We start from the raw sequence: 21834 nt of genomic DNA, 5'->3' as shown, positions 1-21834 counted from the left end.
GGCCTCGCGACTTCAAAAGTCTTGGCCTATCGCTGGACGCATACGCGCGCGGGCGCTGTCAAGCACGCACGCACGCACGCACGCACGAGCTGAGAAACAAGATGGCGGGCCGCCTCCGGGCCGACGGCGAAAAGTTGTTGGAAAAGTTGCACTAGCGCAGCATTTGAGAACGCCGACGTGACATGTCGCCGCCGCCGCTTCGGCCGCTTTCTGTCGACACTTTGGCCTCCTGTCGCTGATGTTGTCGTCTCGTCATCGATGTGTAACAACACGTTGATGCTTTCGGGAACACACAAGGTAAGAAGCATCACGCTATTAGCTTAGGTTAGCTTAGCTTAGTTTATCTTATCTTATGTTAGCATTAGCTTAGCTGCGTGCTAAGCTATTCCGACGAAACAAACAGCGTTACACTCTTTTTGCGACTTGCGCGTTAAGAGACTAAAAGTGTTTTTTTTTTTTGTGTGTTTTTTAATGTAGTTTTTCCACTTGCTGCTCATCGTTAGCAGCCTGGTTGCTATCTTGCTTGCGAGTTGCGATGCCCCTCCTCCTCTTCTTCTTTTACTACTTCGCAACCATACGTTGACGGGTGCGTAAACTTTTACTAATTGGCACAAAGCAAAGCTGCTGACTGTCGTAGTGTTGGTATGGCTGTTTATTATGATTATTATTCTTTTTTTTTCTTTTTTTTTAAGCCAAGTCGCACAAAAAAAAGAAACATCTTCCTGTTAAATTCTTCGCTTGTGTTTCGTTTGGAAAACTGATGGGAATGGGCATCATGACGTCACCATGTATTTGCCTCTGTTTTGTGTCAAATTGTATGTTTTTTTTTCTACAATTAGTGTAGCTTAAGAAAAACTGAACTGACTGACACAATTCACTACTGCACTCTCTGGGGGAAAAAAAAAAAAAATCCCCTCCTCACCCTCTCATTTAATTTGGTTTCCACGCCCGAGTTCCATGAGTGTTCCAACCCAAGCACATAGTTGGAACATGGTGTACCTCACGAAAATGTGCACTACCATCCAATAGTTGAACATTATCGAGAGGTAATTACAATTAATTAAGAATACATTGAGTTTGATGAAAAAGATGTCATTCTTTCATTAAATAATAAAAAATGTCATTTCTTTCTATACATGTTAAATATTGCAATAATATCGATATTGCTATATTCAGCAACCATATTGCACGTTTTTCCAATATCATGCAGCTCTAATAAGATGTATTACGCATAATCCAACCCTGATACAAACATGTTTTTTTGTTTTTTTTTGCTTTACGTGATTTGTCACAATATCATGCAATCCTACACGACATGATGCACGTTTCAGTTGAGTTGCACTTCAACTAGATGAGTCACAATAACATTTTTATTATTTTTTTTGCGTCAGTCACCGGTTAATGAGGACCTGCTACTGCTAACGAGTCCAGATGTGATACCTCAGCAATGTATTACAAAGAGGATTCTTTCTTTTTTTTTTTTTTCATTTTTCCATTGTTTTTTATTTACAGCATAGTATATATTTTTCATTTGTTTTTTTGTTTTGTTATGATTTTTAGTTCATTATGAATGATTTTTCATCATGTTTTTCAATTTAGTTATTTTTTTTCCATTAAGTGTTTTTTTTTTTTTTTTTTTTAAGTTTTTAATTTACAGCACAGTGTATATATGTATATATATATATATATATGTGTATATATATATATATATATATATATATATATATATTCTATCTCCGTAATGCAATGGAGCAACGGGACATACAGCCATTTTTCCCGTATGTCCCCCGGTCGGATACCGGGTAGATGACCCCACGATAGACTGTCTTGTATTTTTATTTTTTTTCGCCAATGTCGGGCAAGCTGATTGCGTTCTCGGATGCCTCGAGCACACTAATTCATTTACACACGCACACTACGCTGGTTGCGGCTCAGGCAATGCATGTTGGGAAAAGTGGAGGGGGGGGGTGTCGTCTATCCCCCCTCCCTCCTCCCAGTTGAGCCGGGCTTGCGATTGGCCGCGGCACAGCCCCAGCTGACGCCGGCGTCAGACGCGGCGGAGGAGCCGACGGAGGCGACAGCGATGGGGTGAGCTCCTCACATTTTTTCTCTCCTTTTAGTCCGTTTCTGATGGCCGTCGCGTACCCGCTGCACGGACGGACGGACGGACGGACGGATGCTTTGTTCTCAGGCGAGCTCGCCGGGAGGAAGGCAGCCAGAAGTGCTAATGGGGAGGGGGGTGCAGGAAGACGGGGGGCCGGATAGTGAGGGAGGGAGGGGGGGTGTAAGTCCTGTCATTGTTTGGCCTCCGATTCTCCTCTCAGTCGCTCTTGTGCCTTCGCTGGCTTCGTTAAGCCACCACGGAAGGGAAGGGAAGGGAAGGGAAGGGTGGGGTGGGGTGGGGTGGGCCTACCCGCTTGGGGGGCAGGATGGAAGAGAAAGAAAATGGCCGACTACAACGGTGGAGGAAGGAGATGGAGGATGTTCCTTCCTTGCCTCTTATGATGTGACGTGATGTGATGTGTGTGTGTGTGTGTGTGTGTGTGTGTGTGTGTTGCGCAATCTTCACTTCAAATGGAGATGATATATCGACGCGCGCGTCACGTCGATATGAAAAACGATTGCAACAGGCTCATAATGTGCCTTTGGACCACTTTCAATTCCTATTTTCACTCGATGAATCGGCAGTTGGCGTCGAACGGTCGCGCCTTGAGATACGAGTTGAGTGTGTTCCGCGACCGTGCTCGCAACTCAAAGCACTCGTATCTCAAATGGGCTGTCCCGTTCGAACAGATGCAGGACGGCAGAAGGTTGCGACAACCTCCACCAAAACAATCTCACTTTTTAGCATTAGTTTGTTATTTATTACTTTTTATTTATTTTTTTTATTTTATTTTATTTTTTTATCACAAAAAAATCCTTCAAATAGCAAAAATACACTTGTAGGGATTTTTCTTTAATTATTTTTATTTTATTTTGTTTTATACACGTGATAAACTCAAAAGTCTACCAAATACGTTGATAAGCCACCAATTTATTATTTATTTATTTAGAATTTTTGAAGTGGTCTGTTTCCCCCCCACAGCTGTGTATCAATCAACTTTTTATTAAATTAAATTACAAAATAAATTGGTTAAATTTGATTATTTTTGTCTTAATATTTTATATTATATAAATGTATATTATAAATGATCAAATTAATAATAATAATAATAATATATTCTTTAAAATAATGAATGATCAACTTTTTAATTTGTATATAAAGGAGCAGCACCCTGCAGCAAATTTCCCGGCGATCATTGATGGTTGTCATTGATTGGCCGGCAGAATTGCCGATTGATCGGCGTCACAAAGAGCCGCTGCCGCCGACCTCGTTTTCTTTCCCCCTTGACGTGTTTTTGTACTTGTTGTTGATGATGATGTCATCCCGTGTGTGGGCGTGGTCAGGTCAGAGGCCAGCGGGACAAGATGTCGGCGGGGGCGTCGTACGACCAGCTGCTGAGGCAGGTGGAGGTGCTGAAGATGGAGAACTCCAACCTGCGACAGGAGCTGCAGGACAACTCCAACCACCTCAACAAACTGGAGACGGAAGCCTCCAACATGAAGGTGCGTGCCTGCCTGCCTGCCTGCCGCAGGGGTCAGGGGTCGCGCCAGCCGTCAGGCCAAATCCATCTTTCTTCTGCGACCCACGTTCGAATGACGCCAGCGTCGGAGGCGCCGTCATTTATTAGGATCATTTGAAAAAAGATGACTTTCCGTTCTTTTTGAAGAACTTCAAATGACAAATTGAAGATTGACCAATATGGTGTTGGTTTTTGTTTTCTCCAAGGCTGATACTGATAATTAGTAGGCCGATAACCGATTATTTGGAGTCGATATTCATTTTCAGTAAAAGGGAAACAAATATTGATGTGAACATTAAAAAAACAAACAAGTTGAACGATTAAACAACTTTGTAAAATGCTCATTTTTTTTAAAAATTCTTTCATGATAAAATGCACATTTGTTTTAATCATTATTCATTGCGCCTCTTTCAAAAGTCTTCAATATTAACATGATAATTACAATGTTGTGACGATACATCAATATCGTGATACTTTGTCTCCTGATAGATGATGGATACGCAAGTATGCCGATATTTTTGATGAATATGAATAATTGTTGATGGCTTAGTGAGCACTGACTTGTTGGGCCACTAGGGGGAGTGGTGGGGAAATGGACGCAAGTTTTCAGGCAAACAAAATCATCAGTTTACTTCGTGCCTCCGTTTTGCATGCCTTTGGATGACAAATGTGGATTATATCTTCAATGTGGACATTTTCAAACATATTTTGTGTTTGGACTTTTTGCCGCACAAAATTAATGAGGAATTCATATTGATTTGATTGGTTTGAGGCAATTTGTTGCCAAATGGACTTGAAGATGTGACTTGGACTTCCTGCTTTTGCACACCTCCCTTTTCTTCTCTCACTTCCTGCTGCTTTTTCCTGCTTCCTGTCCGGACACACGCGGGTTCACGCGCACACACACTGTCCACATCCTGTTTCCCGTCTGCTGGGCGGCGCCGCCTTCGCGTTCGCGTTCGCGTGTTGTTGTTGTTGTTGCTGCGGCTGGCGGCCGACATGACGCTGCTGTCGGAACGCTGCGGCTTGATGGTGGTGAGTGCGCCTTCTGGCACGGCTTGCTTGCGGTATAAATACGACGCGTACGCGTTTGCCAATTGTTGACCGCGTCGTCATCATGGTCGTGGTCATCGTCGCAAGCGGTCAGCTGACGCGGGCGCGAGCAACACTCACTTTTTCCTGTCCTCTTTTGTTCCTTCCATGGCATCAACACGCACGGCACTCTGCCGCACCCTGGTGGACTGACTGCGCTTTTTTTCCCCTTTCTTTAGATTGGTTCCATTTAGTATTGTTGCGATAGTATATTTTTAGAATCAATTAATCAGTTGACTAATTAGATTCATTTTCATTTATCATTTTATATTATTATTATTATTCAATTAACTAATCAGATTAATTTTAATTTATTAATTTTATTTATTATTCAGTCGACTAATCAGATTCATTTATTTTATTGTATATTTTTTTATCATTATTGTTGCTGTATTATTGCTCAATCGACTAATCAGATTCATTTTAATTAATTTGTGATTATTATTGTTATTGTTTTTATTTATTATTCAATTGACTAATCAAATTCATTTTAATTTATTATTATTATTATTATTGTTTTTATTTATTATTCAATTGACTAATCGAATTCGTTTTAATTTATTTTTATTTTGTTTATTAATAATTTTATTTATTCAATTGATTAATCAGATTCATTTAAATTCCTTTATTTTTATTATTATGATGATTATTATTAATTTTATTTATGATTTCAATTTAGCATTAAATTGTATTGCAAAAAGTATTTTCCCCCCTGATTACTATTTATTCATCAGTGATTCTCTGACACAGAAACGTGCCAGCGTGTACTCATTAGGCCCAAAGACACCAAATAAATAAATGAATGAATAAATACGGTACATTTAAATAAAAAAAAAGAAAAAGAAAATCATCTGACTGACAAAGCGCCGCAGTCGTCATAGCAACACGTCAGCATGTGGTCTTGAGTTTCCTGTCAGTGATAGGCCCCGCCCTCAGGTCAGCTGACAAAAGAATGAGGAAGTAGCGAGTGACGGTCCGCGTTGGCTCGGAGCTCCGTTGATTGTTGAGGCCACGCCCATCCGACTCATCCAGGAAGTGGTGTTTGTCTCTCTCCAAAATAAAACAGGAAGTGCTGAAGCAGCTTCAGGGCACCATCGAAGAAGATTCGGAGGAGGCGTCCGGCTCTCAGCTGGAGCTCATCGTCAGACTCAAAGGTCAACACTTTTTTGATTTTTATTGTACTAATATGTAATATGCTACTTTAATTATAAATATATAAAAAAAAAAAAAAACATAATTTTTTAAAATGGCCAATGCCGATATTCGCCAAAATGCTGAATAATCAGCAGCGATAATCGGTCTATCACCTAATACATACGTTTCACATTTCATCCAAGCAACGTATTCTGTCAATATTTCCTGAAAATATTTGTGTTTATTTATTTGTATTTTTGGTGTCAACTGTCAGAGATGAGCCTGGACCCCGGCGGATTTAAAGCCAGGCCGAGGCCTCCGGCGCCGCCCTCCTCCTCGTCGTCAAGCTCCGCCTCCTCCGGCGCGTCGGCCGCACGGAGGGCGGCGCCCCGAGACGGCCGCGAGCTGTGCCTGGACGAGCTGGAGAAGGAAAGGTCGGTCGCCGGGTCGCGCGGTCGGTCGCGCGGTGCTGTTGCCGCTCTCTGATTGGCCGTGGCCGCTGACAGGAGTCTCCTATTGGCTGAGCTGGAGAAGGAGGAGAAGGAGAAAGGCTGGTACTACGCTCAACTTCTCAATCTGACCAAGAGGATCGACAGCCTGCCGCTAAGTGAGAATGTAAGCACCCGTGCGTGAAAGACGATCTATCCAGATCGGGATGCTTTGTTTCCTATCAATATGCCGACGCGAGTATGACGATATTTGACGTCAATATACAGCCACTAGAACGGCTCCATTTTTGACTGATTGAGCAATGACTTGGTGGGCCGCTAGGGGGAGCACCTCATAAGCGTGGCGGGGAAACGGACGCAAGTCTTCAGCCGAAGAAGACGACTCATCAGTTTTACTTCCTGACTCCGTTTTGCATACGTTTGGATGAAAAATGTGTATTATATCGTCAATGTCAACATTTTAAAACATGTTTTATGTTGAGACTTTTTGAAGCATGCAATTTCTTGGGAATATTCATTTTATATCTAAGTTTTTACACTTTATAATAGGACTGCTTGATTATGGGAAATAATGGCAAGAATTGAAATCATGATTATTTTTTTTGGTACAAACAAATGTTTCAATGTAAAAAAATATGAAGACAAATACAATTCTTGAAACACTAAAATTATGCAAGTTCCTTTTGCAGAAAACAAAATGTATTTATTTTTTCAAATGTGCAAATGCATACATTTTAAACAACTGAGTATTATGTTGATTTGGTAATTGCAGAGCAAAAAATTGCAATTGGATTTTGCTGAATTGCACAGCCTCGTTTATGAAATGACTGACATGTTGTTGCATGACAATCGTGTTTAAGAAAGACACAAATTTGTTGACAGAAAGTTCAGAAGACATTTTGATCGGTTTACATCCAAAAAAAAAGGCAAAAGTAGTCATTGTGAAGAATTCGGCAGTTTGAATATTGTCTTTGAGTGAAAGGATTTTCTCATTTCACAAAACATCTGTTTTACGTCTTATGGTAGATGATGGTCATCTGGTGAGATCATCGTGATCGTTATTAAGGCTGGTGTGGCAGCCGTAATTGGCGTAATTGCTTCCAAGCCGCGCGTTTGTGACGTGAATTTTAGTTTTTGTTTTTGTTTGTCCAGTTCACGCTGCAGACGGACATGAGTCGTCGGCAGCTGGAGTTTGAGGCCCGTCAGATCCACGCCGCCATGGAGGAGCAGCTGGGCTCCCGCCAGGAGATGGAGAAGCGCGCCGAGGTCCGTCGAGTCGCCACCGCGTCGGTCTTCCGCTTCCGCGGCCGCCTCTTAATCAACACGGTTTTTGCAGGCTCGCACGGCTCGCATTCACCAGATCGAGAAGGACATCGGCAAGCTGGGCGCTCGACTGCAGGTAGGCGACGACGATGACGATGATGATTAGTCAGTGGCTTCAAATTTGGCTTGAAGAAATATTTTCTGAGCATTCCCCTGCAGAAACGTCACTTTGTCTAGTTATTCGGATGCTCATTTTCCCTGGAGGGAGGCGTGGACGTGCTAAGCTCCTTTTGTGCGTTTGTTGCGTGCAGGCGGAAGCCGCTCAAGTTCCCAACGAGAGCGGCGGCGGCGCTGGCGGCGCCCTGGGGCCGACTCAGGTCAGTCCTTCCAAATCCGTGCGTCATTCGTTCGCTCGTTTTTACCAACAAAACGGGAAGCGCAAAAACACTTCGACTTCGACTTGATTGATCCCTTTGGGATGGCGCCCTCTGGGAAATGTACACGTCCAGCAGCAATGACAACAGATCATAAAATAAAAAATAATTCAAACTAAAACTCATGATAAAACTAAAATAAAATAACACATTTTGCTCATGAAAATCAAATAAAAATGACAATTCTTTGTTAAAAACTAACTTCAACTCCATTTGATGTTTACAAAGCGAGCTAAAACTAACTATCATGATAGCAAAAATGGTTTTAGTCTTTGGTCATTCGTTTAATGCACCAGCCTGATTGGGGATGATTTTCAATGTGATCTCAAGTCCATTTATTTTGATATGAAGTGGAATAAGGACACACAAGTGACGTCATCGAGCAGCAGCCAATAGAAAAGCACCAAAAGATGACGTCACTCCCATGATGTTTATTTTTTTTTTTTAAATATTGCACACAAGTCATACACATTTAAAAAAAATAATAATAAAAATAACTAAAACTAGGAATTTATTAAATAACTAAAATTAATAAAAACTTATATAATAATAAAATATATTTATTATTATTATTATTATTTATATATTTTAACAAAGTAAAAATGTCAACTAAATTTAAAAAAATAAAACACAAAACAAAGAAATAAAAATTAAGATGAAAATTCAGAAACTAAAATTAAAAACAAATATTTATTATCATTATTATATATATTTAATTGTTAAAGTTAAAAAACTAAATTTAAATCTAATACAATAAATAAGAATGAATCAATTTAATTGTAATACAATCTAACAGAACCACCCGGAAAACTAATTAAAAGTCACTCAATTAAAAAAAATACAACTCAAAAAGAAAATTCCAAAACGACAATAACCCTGGTCCAAATGCTTTCAACCGGCTGGCAGTCAGAGTCAGTTTTTTTTATTTATTTTGGATTTCAATCAAAGTGTCCCTTTTTATCAATTGCCAATGAAATGCGCAAAGAAGAATCAATCAATCAATCAATCAATCCAGCGTTGACGTGTTCCCTGTTGTCGGCCAGAACGCCGGCCCCCGATTGGACCACGAGCCGGCCAATGAGACGGCCTACTCGGTGCCTCGACGAATCACCAGCCACCTGGGAACCAAGGTGAGCGAGTTCCCGCCCGGTAACGGCCGGCGACTTTGATCCGACGCTGCTGCCCCCTGCAGGTGGAGATGGTGTACAGCCTCCTGTCCATGCTGGGCACGCACGACAAGGACGACATGTCGCGCACGCTGCTGGCCATGTCCAGCTCGCAGGACTCGTGCATCGCCATGCGCCAGTCGGGCTGCCTGCCGCTGCTCATCCAGCTGCTGCACGGCAACGACAAGGACTCGCTGTTGCTAGGTAAGCCGGCGACGGCCGTCTCGTCTCGGCTCGGCTCGGCTCGGCTCGCTTCCCTCCGCTCACGTCTCTCCCGCTTGCGTCGCCTAGGCAACTCGCGCGGCAGCAAGGAGGCGCGCGCCCGCGCCTCGGCGGCGCTGCACAACATCGTGCACAGCCAGCCGGACGACAAGCGGGGGCGGCGCGAGATCCGGGTGCTCCACCTGCTGGAGCAGGTGCGCCACTACTGCGAGGCCTGCTGGAGCTGGCAGGAGAATCACGAGCGCGGAGACGAGCAGGACGACAACCCCAGTCAGTCGGAGCACTAACATATCGTCCTACTTTGGCTCCCCGTACATCGTCCGTATACGCCTACGCTAAAAAGTATCGCAATATTTGGAAGTTAGCACTTGAGAAGAGTTTGGTTTGATTTGTTGTTATTGTTTATTTATTTAAATGTCTTTTTTTTTTTTAGCCTTGTATGGTACCGTGAGGTTCCCACCCCTAGCGAGCGACGTCTCGTCTTGTCCGTCTTGAACGTGTGCGCGTGTGCGTGTGTTCAGTGCCGTCGCCGGTGGAGCACCAGATCTGCCCCGCCGTCTGCGTCCTCATGAAGCTCTCCTTCGACGAGGAACATCGCCACGCCATGAACGAGCTTGGTGAGATGAGGACCAAAACAAAAATGGCGTCGCGCGTCGATCACGCTTTGACGTGTACGTCTGCGCCGTCGGCTCGCTCAGGTGGTCTTCAGGCGGTGGCGGAGCTGCTGCAGGTTGACTGCGAGATGTTGGGCCTGAGCGGCGACCATTACAGCGTCACGCTGCGACGCTACGCCGGCATGGCGCTCACCAACCTCACCTTCGGAGACGTCGCCAACAAGGTGAGCGCCCGCCGCCTCCGCGTTACACACCCAAATTGGTTTTTGAAGGCCGAGACCCACCCATTATTTGGCAGCCCATAACCCGTGTTTCAACCAGATAGTCATTCAAGTAAAACACATTTATTTATTATTATAAAAGCTGATGCTGATACTTGTAAGAGTGCCGATAATCGACCCAATGATAGCATTGATCCTTTTTAGCGTTCATCTTTTCTTTTCTTTTTTTGTACTTCCTGTCCATTTGTGTCCACCAGGCGACGCTGTGCTCCATGAAGGCTTGCATGCGGGCCATGGTCACGCAGCTCAAGTCGGAGAGCGAAGACCTGCAGCAGGTGCGTCCTCCCGTCTCGTCTCGCCGCCGATTCCGCCCGCTCGTGCCCACGCGTGTTGTGGTCGCCCCCGGCAGGTGATCGCCAGCGTGCTGAGGAACTTGTCGTGGCGAGCCGACGTCAACAGCAAGAAGACCTTGCGGGAGGTGGGCAGCGTGCGGGCGCTCATGGGATGTGCCCTCGACGTGCACAAGGTCAGTCGCATGCCCGGATGGCAAAACCAATTCATGCCTTACTTGGCCATCGGCACAGTATCACTGATATCCATACTTTGCAAACATTTGTAATCGTAATTCATCGCAGCATCAATAAACTGACAATCGCACATTTGATCTAAATTAACAAAATGTAAGATTTTTTTTTCACCCTAATTTAAATATGGTTTCATTTTTTTATTTATTGATATGGTCATTTCAAAACCATTCAAGAATAAAATTCAGATAGAAAATGTGTACTGTACTTAAAAAAACAAAACAAAAACGTGTGAGTGATTTGTGTTGGTCATTTTTCTGTCAGTACAATGGCATAATTGTTCAATGCATTTTTTTTTTTTTTACCCCATATTAGGAGCTTCTGAATTAACATGAAGCAACTTGTGAAATGACATTTTTAAAACCGTAAAATACAACCCAGTCGAGTCCCCACAAGTGCATTCACTGTTATTTAATTGCTGACTGCTAAATTGTTGCTACTCCTTTGCAGAACGCTGAATGCTTTTATTTTGTTAAATTCAATAGGATGTGCATTGTAAAATGACGTAACTTTACCGCATGGGAACGAGAAAGGATGAATGTCCTTTTCATGTCTTCCGTGCGTTTTAACACATTTAATTTTCACTTGATTGTCTCCAAAGACAACTTTTCCTTGAGCGTTCCTTCACGTGCATTTTTGTTCACCGATAAACCGCCTCTTCTGTTATGCAAAAGTGTTTTTGAATGCATCCTTTGCATCTTCACTTTTAACAATAACAATAGTCCAATTTCCTTTTCTGCCTTTGAAATATAAGAAAAGATGTACACGATACATGCATATGCATCAATAAGTATCAACTTTCCTCTTTTGTAAGCTGTGTGTCATTTGTTTGTTTCCTGTTGCCGTTGCTAATGATTACAATTATTTCACATGCACAAGCAAGGTTTATATATATAATTTTTTTTTACACTCGTATTTCACAATTAGCATCATTTCTTTGACTTACTATCAATACTTGTACTGCTAACTGATAGGATGTCGAAAATATTGCAACAACTATATCCATACATTCCTGACTGTTTTCTTGTCAATAAATGAAGTTAGCGACCATTCAAGTCATGTCACTAATACGTTGATTGCAGCACACAACACGATACAATTCATCTTGTTAGCACTTGTGAAGATGCTTTTTCATCAACTTTTATTAGCTCAGGGACTACATGGAGGTCAATTGACTGTATTGATAAGTTGGGCGGACTGATGACATCATCATGATATATAATTTCAATACAATTGCCAGGACAGCTATTGGAAATACATTTTTTCCGAAGAATATCTCGCATTGAAATGAACGTGGCAACGCTGCCCATATGAGTTCCGAGCGTGACTTTCATCGCTATTATTTTTTCCCAGAATGCATTGTGTGACACAATGAACCATTATTCAATTTGAGCCAAGAGTTGAAGTGTGATAAGTGTCAATATTTTTTGTTTACTTCAGACCTATCTGAATATGTATCGTTTGGATAGAATATTTTCAAAGCCCTCTATAGACAATAAAAGCAATGTTGTCCGAAGAGCACTGTGATCTTCTATATATAAAAACAATGTGATCAAATTAGGGCCTTGAATATGTGCATAAATCATAACATTTTTTGGAACGCTTTTTTGTTTGTTTATTGGCCAATGACAATTTCAAATTTTTTCCAACACTTGTTCAATTTGAGCCCTCTTGAAAGTGTGCTGAGTCATTTCTGAATATTGTTTTTTGACTTCCAACCCCTCAAAATGTTGAGTGGTTTCAAGTTGATTGCTGATCTGATGCTCGCGTGTGAAAGGACAACATTTCTTTCTTTTGATTTTGGACATCTGATTAACGCTAAAACAGCAAATGTATCACGTTGCCATTTTGAGCTCTCTAATTCACGGGTATAATTTCCCCCCCCAGCCCCTTGATGGCCTTCCAGCTTTGCAAGGTCGCCCCAATTGAGAAAGCTTACTTATCAATAGTTTGCTATGTCTGTTATAAATGGAGCAATTTAAAGTATTGTGACAAATCAAAAGTCACATTTTTATTTCAAAAGGACCAATAAATATTGTATTTACAAAGAATCTGAATATTATTTCAGGTTGAGGCTTTATGAGGTTTATTGGTAAGCCAACTCATTTTTGATTGATTTGGCATATACCTTCTGAGATCATCTCTGATGCCACATGAAACCCTTTTTTTTTTTTTTTTTTTTGGACACCACTGCTTTATGACAGTGCTCAAGTACATCATCATAGCCACGCCTCCTTCTGTTTATGAAGGATCTCTTTCAACAGCAGCCATTTCCCATTTCAACCAAGCCACACGCAAGGTATGCACACTCAACTCAATGATCACTTCATACAATGGTTAATACAAATTTTTGTGTGTGTTTATGAAGTATGACGCTATGTTTATTTTCTATAGAAATGGACCCATCACCAAGGCAAGTTGCTGTTGACGAAGACCTCCAAATCGTCTCCATACGCAACCAGTGCCAACTTTTTTCCGTAAGTATACAATAAGACAAAAGGACACGTTTCTCAATCATATTCAGGAATGGACCATATATGGATTCCGGTCCTCATGAATTTACAAGTTTGTTTTTCGTGTGTAATTTCTAACGTTTGTCCACTCATTGATATCATGTCGAACGCGTGCACGCTGAGCCTCTTTGACAAAATGGAATATTTGACCTGGTGGAATCGTAACTGATTGATTGATTGCTTGATATTGAAATGCTTTGTTTGTCATTTGCAGTACGCGTGCATCGATCCCGCTTTCGCTCGCCTCGACTTGTACTGGCGCAGCATTGACCTTCATACCCAAACCATCAACCGACTCGTGCACCTGACTCGAGTTAATCGAGCGCTTCAACGACAACTCCCCAACAATGAACATGATGGTGAAGTTATAGGACATGTGGAACATGCTTTTTATTTCTGTTGGAACATCTTGAAGTATAAAATAAATAAATGGTAAATACAAAATAATAATAAATTAATCGAATCAGATAAATATCTTGACATTGGACAGCTAAACTGAAACTCGGGATGCACAATAATGCTATTTTTGAAACGATACCGATTAAACCAGTAATTCAGAAAAGTGCCAATGCCGATAACCAATTAAGTATGCCGATAATTGTTTGCAAAATGAACTTGAATGCAAATATACTTTGGAGTAGGGATGGACCGATTTCTCGGTGCCGATATTCGGCATTAAATTAAAGCTGGTATCTCACTGAGCAGCGAATACTTGCCAAAGTAGCAAATGTGGGAATTGAAATCACTTTTTGTCTGTCGTAAACACATTTAGGACATATTGGGACCATTTTTCCCTGCAAAGATCTTTTGAAGCGTTTTACAAACCCTCCCCCCAAAAAAACTCACATGAGCTCCATTCGCATGCATTTGGCACTCAGTGAGATGCGGGAATTTTGCAATTTTTGTTAGCATTTTATTTAAACCAATCTGTCAATATTTAATTTTTTAATTTTCATGTACAATTAGCTTGTTTAAAAAGACATTTTGCAACTTGCTTTCAACTGTAAGTGACATCACAAGGGCTCAGGGAACCAATCACAGCTCAGCTTGTGAATATCACATGACCAAACCTAAAAGACAGATGAGCTGTGATTGGTTACCTTGAGCCCTTGTGATGTCATTCAGTTGAGAGCACGTTGCATAATGTCTTTTTAAACAAACTAATTGTACATGAAAAATCATGAAAGTATCACATTACTTATAGACACAATATGAACTTTTTATTCCTATAATGGGCTAAATAAGTAAAGTATTCCTAAACAAATATAAATGTCTTAACAGAGACACATTTTGTCAACAAATTTCTTTCTTAAACACTCAGTTACATAGTTAATTGTTTTATTTTATAAATTGACATGTTTTTTGTGTAACATTACAAAAGTAAATCAAATGACTTAAATATGAAATCAGTAAATTGCGTGCTTCAAAAAGTCGAAACCTCAAATGTTAAAATTGAAGATATCATCCACATTTTTCATCCAAACGGAGTCAGAGGATGAGGAGCTCCCCCTAGTGGCCCGCCACGTCATTGCTCAATAAGTCATGAAGAATGGAGCTGTTCTACATATCGTTACGTTAATCTATCGGGAGACAAAAGTTTTTCCGTTTTTGTCACACTCCTCCTTCAGCTGAACGCAACCATGCGACAAATACACACGTGTGACTGAATGTGATCTAACATGATTCATTCCTCTTTTTGTCCAGATGTATCAAATGCTGCCACGCAGACCCAAGAATCCAATGAGGCCGTTGCTGATCACGGTATAACTGGACAGCTTTGGCCCGCGGGTTCTCGTGTCCGTCCTAGGACAAATTCATCCCCGGAGGATAACGTGTCCTAGGACAGATTCTAGCCTCAGCCAAATCCTTTGCCTGCTTCAAAGTCACCCTTTGTAATCGCTGTAAGAAAAGTGGACCCGAGAAAAGTGTCCCAATACTTGAGAGTGTGTCATGAATACGTCCGGATTGCACCAAACAGGAAAAGTGATCCAAAGCTTTTGATTTGGTGGCACGTCATCTCTCTGCAACAGAAAGAAACATGAAACCGCCGTGTTGTGTCAATTGGGAGGCGTGCGAAAACGTTTTCTGGAGCCACATGGTAAACCAGACAGAAAGTCCGCCATTTTGATTTGATTTTGTTCATTGCGCATCATATTTAGCATTTCAATGAAACTTTGCACACACAAAAACATTTCCATTTGGTCCTTGTCCCATGAAGCAGTACCCCAACGAGGCCTGGGTTGCGAGGGCCCTTTTATAGCTGCTTGCAGCTCTTGTTAGCATTATTATTATTATTATTATTATTATTTTTAATAACTATGAAATGACAATTAAGTAGACGTGTCATCATTTAGTGGTGGTGTGCGGTACTACAAATTTTGGTATCATTCCAAGACCAAGTAAATACAGGGCCAGTATCGCCGATAATTCTGGTTGCTATATTTCTATTTTTGAATATCATGAAATGAGAACTGTTAAGTAGAATGTGTGTTCACCATTTGAGTAGTTGTGTGCGATCCTACAAATTTTTGTATCGATGAAATTCCAAATAAATACATGGTGTGTATGAATGTATGTTTTTTTAAATTGAATTTAAATGTGTGTAAGATGCATTACATAATTTGAATTTGAAGCCACCAACATCTTCCAAAAGCAGTGATGTCATCTCGTGGCAGAAAAATGACCAACACAAATCAATATCACACTTTTTTTTTTATTTTACAGTACAGTCCATCTTTTTAATTTGAATTGAATTTTATGAGTTGTTATGACATGGCTAAAAGATGCAGACATATTTCTACGAGTTTCATATTCTTTTCCACTGTTGTTAAGATTATCAAAACTTAGAAAAATCATATTTGATTGTACGTTTAGACCAGATAACATTTTGGAATGATGAGTAGGGGTGAGAACCTGTGGGAACCTCACCATAGGATACAAGACGACAACGATGTCACCATATGACGATAATTAGCGACATCTATGATAAAACGTTGCGGTTGTGCTCGCGCAGGAGTCGACGCTGAAGTCGGTCCTGAGCGCCCTGTGGAACCTGTCGGCGCACTGCACGGAGAACAAGGCGGACATCTGCGCGGTGGACGGCGCGCTGGCCTTCCTGGTGGGGACGCTGACGCACCGCAGCCACACCAACACCTTGGCCATCATCGAGAGCGGTGGTGGCATCCTCCGCAATGTCTCCAGCCTTATTGCTACCAACCAGGCCTACAGGTGAGACAAAAGCGCACCCGCATCTTTTCACAGCCTTTCTCACACCCGCCTCCTTACATACAGCAAATAAATACAGTAACCGGAAGTAAAAACTAACAGAAGCACCTTGAAAAGGAAACTCAAATGGAAAAATTCCCAAACTCTGAACAACCCTGCTTCCGATTTGTGCTTTGCAGACGTGTCCTGCGCGACAATGGCTGCCTGTCTACGTTGTTGCAGCACCTCAAGTCGCACAGCCTGACTATTGTGTCCAATGCCTGCGGAACCCTGTGGAACCTGTCGGCGCGCGACGCCAAGGACCAGGACTCCTTGTGGGAGCTGGGCGCGGTGGGGATGCTGCGCAACCTCATCCACTCGCGCCACAAGATGATCGCCATGGGCAGCGCCGCCGCCCTGCGCAACCTGATGGCCAACCGGCCGGCCCGCTACAAGGATGCCAGTGTGGTGTCGCCGGGTGGCGGCGCTGGTGGTGGTGCGCCGGCGCTGCACGCCCGCAAGCAGAAGGCGCTTTTCAAGGAGCTGGACGCGCAGCAGCTGTCGGAGACCTTCGACAACATCGACAACCTCAGCCCCAAGGCGGCGCACAGGAAGGGGCGCGGCTGCAACGGTGCTGTTGCCAACGCTGCTACGCGCTCCTACACCAACACGCCGGTTCTGTCCAGCCCCAAAACCTCGGACGGGTCCAAGCGCAGCAGCGACGAGCCGCCTTACGCGCGGCCCGCCGTCTTCGCTACTAGCGTGCGCGCGTCCAGCGACAGCCTCAACAGCGTCACCAGCGCCGACGGCTACGGCAACCGCGGGAAGACCAAACCGTCGGCGGCGGAGCCGCTCTACTCGTCGGATGACGGCGCCAACAATCGATGCTGCGGCTATAGGAAGTACCCGGCGGACCTGGCGCACAAGATCCGCAGCGTCAACCACATGGCGGACGACGACGGCGCCGAGATGGACACGCCCATCAACTACAGCCTCAAATACTCGGACGAGCAGCTCAATTCCGGGCGGCAGAGTCCGAGCCGCCGCCGCCGCGGCGGCGGTGGGACTGAAACGGACGACGACGCTAATGCGCGAGCGCCGGCGCCCTCGCGCTATGTGGTCGCGCCGGCGGCGTCCGACGACTACGGAGACGCCGCGCCCGAGCAGCCGATCGACTACAGCTTAAAATACGGCGAGGTTTCGCGCAAGACCCCGGAACCACCCGCCGCCGCTAAGCCCCACCCACCCCACCTGCCGCCCAAAGGCCACCAGGAGTCGCCGCAGACGTACTGCGTGGAAGACACGCCCATCTGCTTCTCCGGCGGAAGCTCGCTGTCCTCGCTGTCGCCGGAGGAAGAGGAGGAGGAGGACGCGGCGGCGAGGAAGCGGCGAGGGGGTGGGGACGAGCAACAGCGCCGGCGCCGGCAGCATAAAGAAGTGGAGAGCCAGACGGCCGGCACCGCCGCCGCTCCCGCACGGGGCCGGCGCGCTCACCACCACCACCAGCACCAGGCGCCGCCGACCCCCAAGAGTCCGCCGGAGGCGCCGTACGCGCAGGAGACGCCGCTTATGTTCAGCCGCTGCACGTCGGTCAGCTCGCTCGACAGCTTCTCCACGTCGTCCATCGCCAGCTCGGTGCGCTCCAGCGAGCCCTGCAGCGGCATGCCCAGCGGCGTGGTCAGCCCCAGCGACCTGCCTGACAGCCCCGGGCAGACCATGCCGCCCAGTCGTGCCAAGACACCGCCGCTGCCGCCGCAGGTTGTGCAGCCGCCACCGCCTGCTAAAGAGGAGGAGGAGAACGCCGCCAAGAAGGCGGCGGCGGCGGAGGAAACGAGCGCCGACGTCCTGCTGCACTTCGCCACCGAGAGCACGCCGCGCGGCTTCTCCTACGCCTCAAGTCTGAGCGCACTCAGTCTGGACGAGCCCTTCATCGCCGCCGACGGCGAGGGGCCCCGCCAGGAGGACGAGGCGGCGGCGCCTCGGCAGGAGTCGGATGACGATGACGACGACGACGACGACACGCAGATCTTGGAGGCGTGCATCATCATGGCCATGCCCAAGTCATCGAGGAAACCAAAGAAGCAGCCGCCGGCGCAAGGGAAAGCTAGCCAGCTTCCCGTCTATAAGCTCCTCCCCCCGCAGAGGAAGGAGCCGCCACCTCCGCCGCCACCGGCCGAGGAGGTCCCGCGAGTCTACTGCGTGGAGGGAACGCCGCTCAACTTTTCCACCGCCACGTCCCTCAGCGACCTCACCATCGAGTCGCCACCCAATGAGGAGGCCCCGCCCACCTCCGCCGCCCCGCCCTCCTCGCAGGCGCGCCACGCCGCACCTCCGGAGGGCGAGAATGGCGACGACATCCTGGCCGAGTGCATCAGCGCCGCCATGCCCAAAGCCAAACCCAGGAAGCCCGTTCGAGGCTCCTCCTCCGGCGGCGGGCCGGCCCGAGCCCCTCCTCCTCCTCCACCTCAGGCCCCACCCCTTTTCAAGAAGGCCGTCGGACTTCCCGCCGCGCCGCACAAGCCGACGTCACCGGTGAAGCCCACCCAGCGCGCCGCCACCTCGGTCAAAGTCAAGCCAGGCTTCGCCTTGGATTCGCCGCGTCACTACACGCCCATCGAGGGCACGCCGTGCTGCTTCTCGCGCAACGACTCGCTCAGCTCGCTCGACTTTGACGATGATGACGAGCGGAAACGGGACGAGGACCGGAAACCGGAAGTCGAAGATAAGCGGCGCGAGCCTGACAAGAAAGCGGCGCCCGCCTTCCCGCCGAGCAAAAGCGGCGCCAACCCGCCAGCATCGGACGAGAAGCAGAAGTTCGCCATCGAGGACACGCCCGTCTGCTTCTCCCGGAACTCATCGCTCAGCTCGCTCAGCGACATCGACCAGGAGAACAACAACAACGAATTTGCCGCCGCCGCCCCCCACCAACGGCCGGACCATGCCGAGCCGCCACCGCCGCCGCTCGCTCCGGCGAAACCGTGCGCATATACACCCAAAGCCTTCCACGTGGAGGACACGCCTGTCTGCTTCTCCAGGAACTCGTCGCTCAGCTCGCTCAGCATCGACTCGGAAGACGACCTCCTGCAGGAGTGCATCAGCTCCGCCATGCCCAAGAAGAAGAAAAAAAGCGCCGCCGCGCCGCTTCCCGTGCCCAAAGAGGAGGACGACATTCTGGCAGAGGAGGAGCCTCCGCGGAGCCCTGCCTCCCCCGACTCTGAGTCCTTCGACTGGAAGGCCATTCAGGAAGGTGCCAACTCCATCGTCAGCAGCCTCAACGCTGCTGCCGCCGCCTCGTCACTTTCCCGCCAAGGTTCCTCCGACTCCGACTCGGTGCTGTCCCTCAAGTCCGTGGGTTCGCCGTTCCACCTGCCGACACCCAGCAGCGTCCCCCACGAGGAAGGGGCGGAGTCCAAGCCAGGCGCCAGGGTGGTCAAACCCTCGGCGGATGACAAAAAGAAGAAGGACAACGAGGAGGAGGAGGAGGAGGAGCTGAAGGCGGTGAGGGGCGGGAAGAAGGTCTACCGGAGTCTGATTACTGGCAAGCCCCGGACGGAACTGGCCGCCAGGGGGCGGAGCAAACCCAGAGCGGCCACGACGGCCAAAGCGCCCGGAAGCGGCGGCGACTCGTCGCGGGATTCCACGCCCTCACGTTCCTCTCAGAGAGGAGGGAGACCCTCGCAGCTGCCGCGCACGGCGTCGCCAGCCGCCCAAAAATCTGCCGCCAAACCCGGCGCAGCAGCGGCGGTGAGGGTTTCAACCAATGTCCAAAAGAAGGAGAAGGCTGAACCGGAGAAACCCACGCTCGTCCGCCAGTCCACGTTCATCAAAGAGGCGCCCAGTCCCACGCTGAAGAGGAAGCTGGAAGAGTCCGCTGCGAGTGCGCCGGCGCCAGTCGCGGCGGCGACCCGCAGGCCGGACGCCGTCCGTTCGCAGTCGGAGAGTCCGTCGCGACCTCCGGACGCCGCCGGCTCTGCCGCCTCGCGCTTGAGTCGCACGGGCACCTGGAAGCGCGAGAGCAAACATTCCGGCTCGTTGCCTCGCGTGGGCACCTGGAAGCGCGCCGGAAGCTCCTCCTCCGTTCTGTCGGCCTCGTCCGAGTCCAGCGAGAAGGGGCGGAGCGAAGAGGAGGCGGCGGCCGCCGGCCGCTCCAAGGGGACGTGGAGGCGAGCCAAAAGCGCCGGCGTGGGAGGAGCTTTCGGCGGCGCGGGAGAAACCGGCAACGCGGAGGAAGTGTGGGTGCGTCTAGAGGACTGCCCCGTCAACAACCCGCGCTCGGCGTCCTCGTGCTCCGCCCGCTCGCCCAACGCTCCGCCCGTTATCCCCGCCCCCTCCAAAATCCCCTCCTCCTCTGCCTCGTCCTCGTCCTCCAACCTGAACCTTCGCCGCAGCTGCGACAGCCTGGACGACAAGCCGGCGGCGCCGCCGCCTCCGCAACGCCTTCAGCAGCGTAGCGGCGCCGTGGCAGCGAGGGTCAGCCCCTTCAACTACACGCCCAGTCCCAGGAAGGGCAACCCTGAGCCGGCCCCGCCGCCCGCCACCACCGCCGCCGCCACGCCCACACGGCCCTCGCTCATCCCCACGCCCGTCACCAAGAAGAGGGAGCCCAAGGGCGGCGAAGGGGGAGGGAGCGGCGGCGGCGGCGGAGAACGCGGATCCTACATCGTCACGTCCGTATGAAAGCCGCTCGATTGAAGCCCCGCCCCCTAGCTATCCCCGCTCTCCTTATTGGCCAGACTCGGGCCGTCCGTCAGTCAGGCCGGCGTCCGTGTTTTTCTACCACTAACGATGTGTAGCGCTTAGCTGGTCTTCCTGCATGGCCCCGCCCCTCCCCGAAGAAGATGAAGACGCCGTCGTGTGGACGTTGTTGATGTTTTCACTGACAAACACTGTAACGCCTAACTTATTAATTTAAATGTTTTTGCCGACATAATACAAGAATAAAAGTCAACCTTTTAGGCTCAACACCTTTTTTGTCCTGCATCTTTGCACTCCCACCCCAAAAGGGGCGGAGCTACATCTGTGTTTGGTTTTGGTGAACTTTGAATGGCAATCCCTGAAAATGTCCTACAGAAATGTAAAGAAAAAAGGCACCTGATTTCACATTTACGATGGCGTATTAGGGCCATTTATAAATGTATATTTTTAGAGGGTGGGGCAATATTCCGAGAAAAAAAATCGTACATTCGTGAGTTTAGAAAGTAACAAATTTGCGAGTTTGTGAAGTGGCAGATTGGCGAGAAAAAAAAAAAAAAAACTTTTGAGGATTGGTTGGTGGTTAATGGGACACTGTTTATAAACTGAAAAGGCAGGATGGA

At 47.0% G+C, this 21834-nt stretch overlaps 1 protein-coding gene across 3 annotated transcripts; it reads left to right on the top strand.

Annotated features, from left to right (window-relative positions):
- Positions 1–60: 60 nt before the first annotated feature.
- On the top strand, positions 61–21481 carry apc (APC regulator of WNT signaling pathway). Of its 3 annotated transcripts, XM_077498448.1 has the most exons (17): positions 61–297; positions 3448–3606; positions 5782–5869; positions 6124–6283; positions 6356–6464; positions 7451–7564; positions 7635–7697; positions 7873–7938; positions 9039–9125; positions 9188–9365; positions 9453–9653; positions 9905–10000; positions 10082–10221; positions 10476–10553; positions 10628–10744; positions 16329–16543; positions 16720–21481. In XM_077498448.1, the coding sequence occupies exons 1-17, from the start codon at positions 259–261 to the stop codon at positions 21194–21196; spliced, it is 6387 nt and encodes a 2128-aa protein (XP_077354574.1). In that variant the 5' UTR covers positions 61–258; the 3' UTR covers positions 21197–21481. The 3 variants fall into 3 exon arrangements, with proteins under 3 accessions (XP_077354574.1, XP_077354572.1, XP_077354573.1); XM_077498446.1 differs by having other exon boundaries at positions 9905–10221; XM_077498447.1 differs by lacking the exon at positions 61–297 and adding an exon at positions 1894–2088 and having other exon boundaries at positions 9905–10221.
- Positions 21482–21834: the final 353 nt, after the last annotated feature.

This window comes from Festucalex cinctus, chromosome 15, assembly GCF_051991245.1.
Source record: "Festucalex cinctus isolate MCC-2025b chromosome 15, RoL_Fcin_1.0, whole genome shotgun sequence".
NCBI lineage: Eukaryota > Metazoa > Chordata > Actinopteri > Syngnathiformes > Syngnathidae > Festucalex > Festucalex cinctus.
The sequence above is the reverse complement of the archived record's forward strand: the minus strand, read 5'-3'. Positions and strand labels throughout refer to the sequence as shown.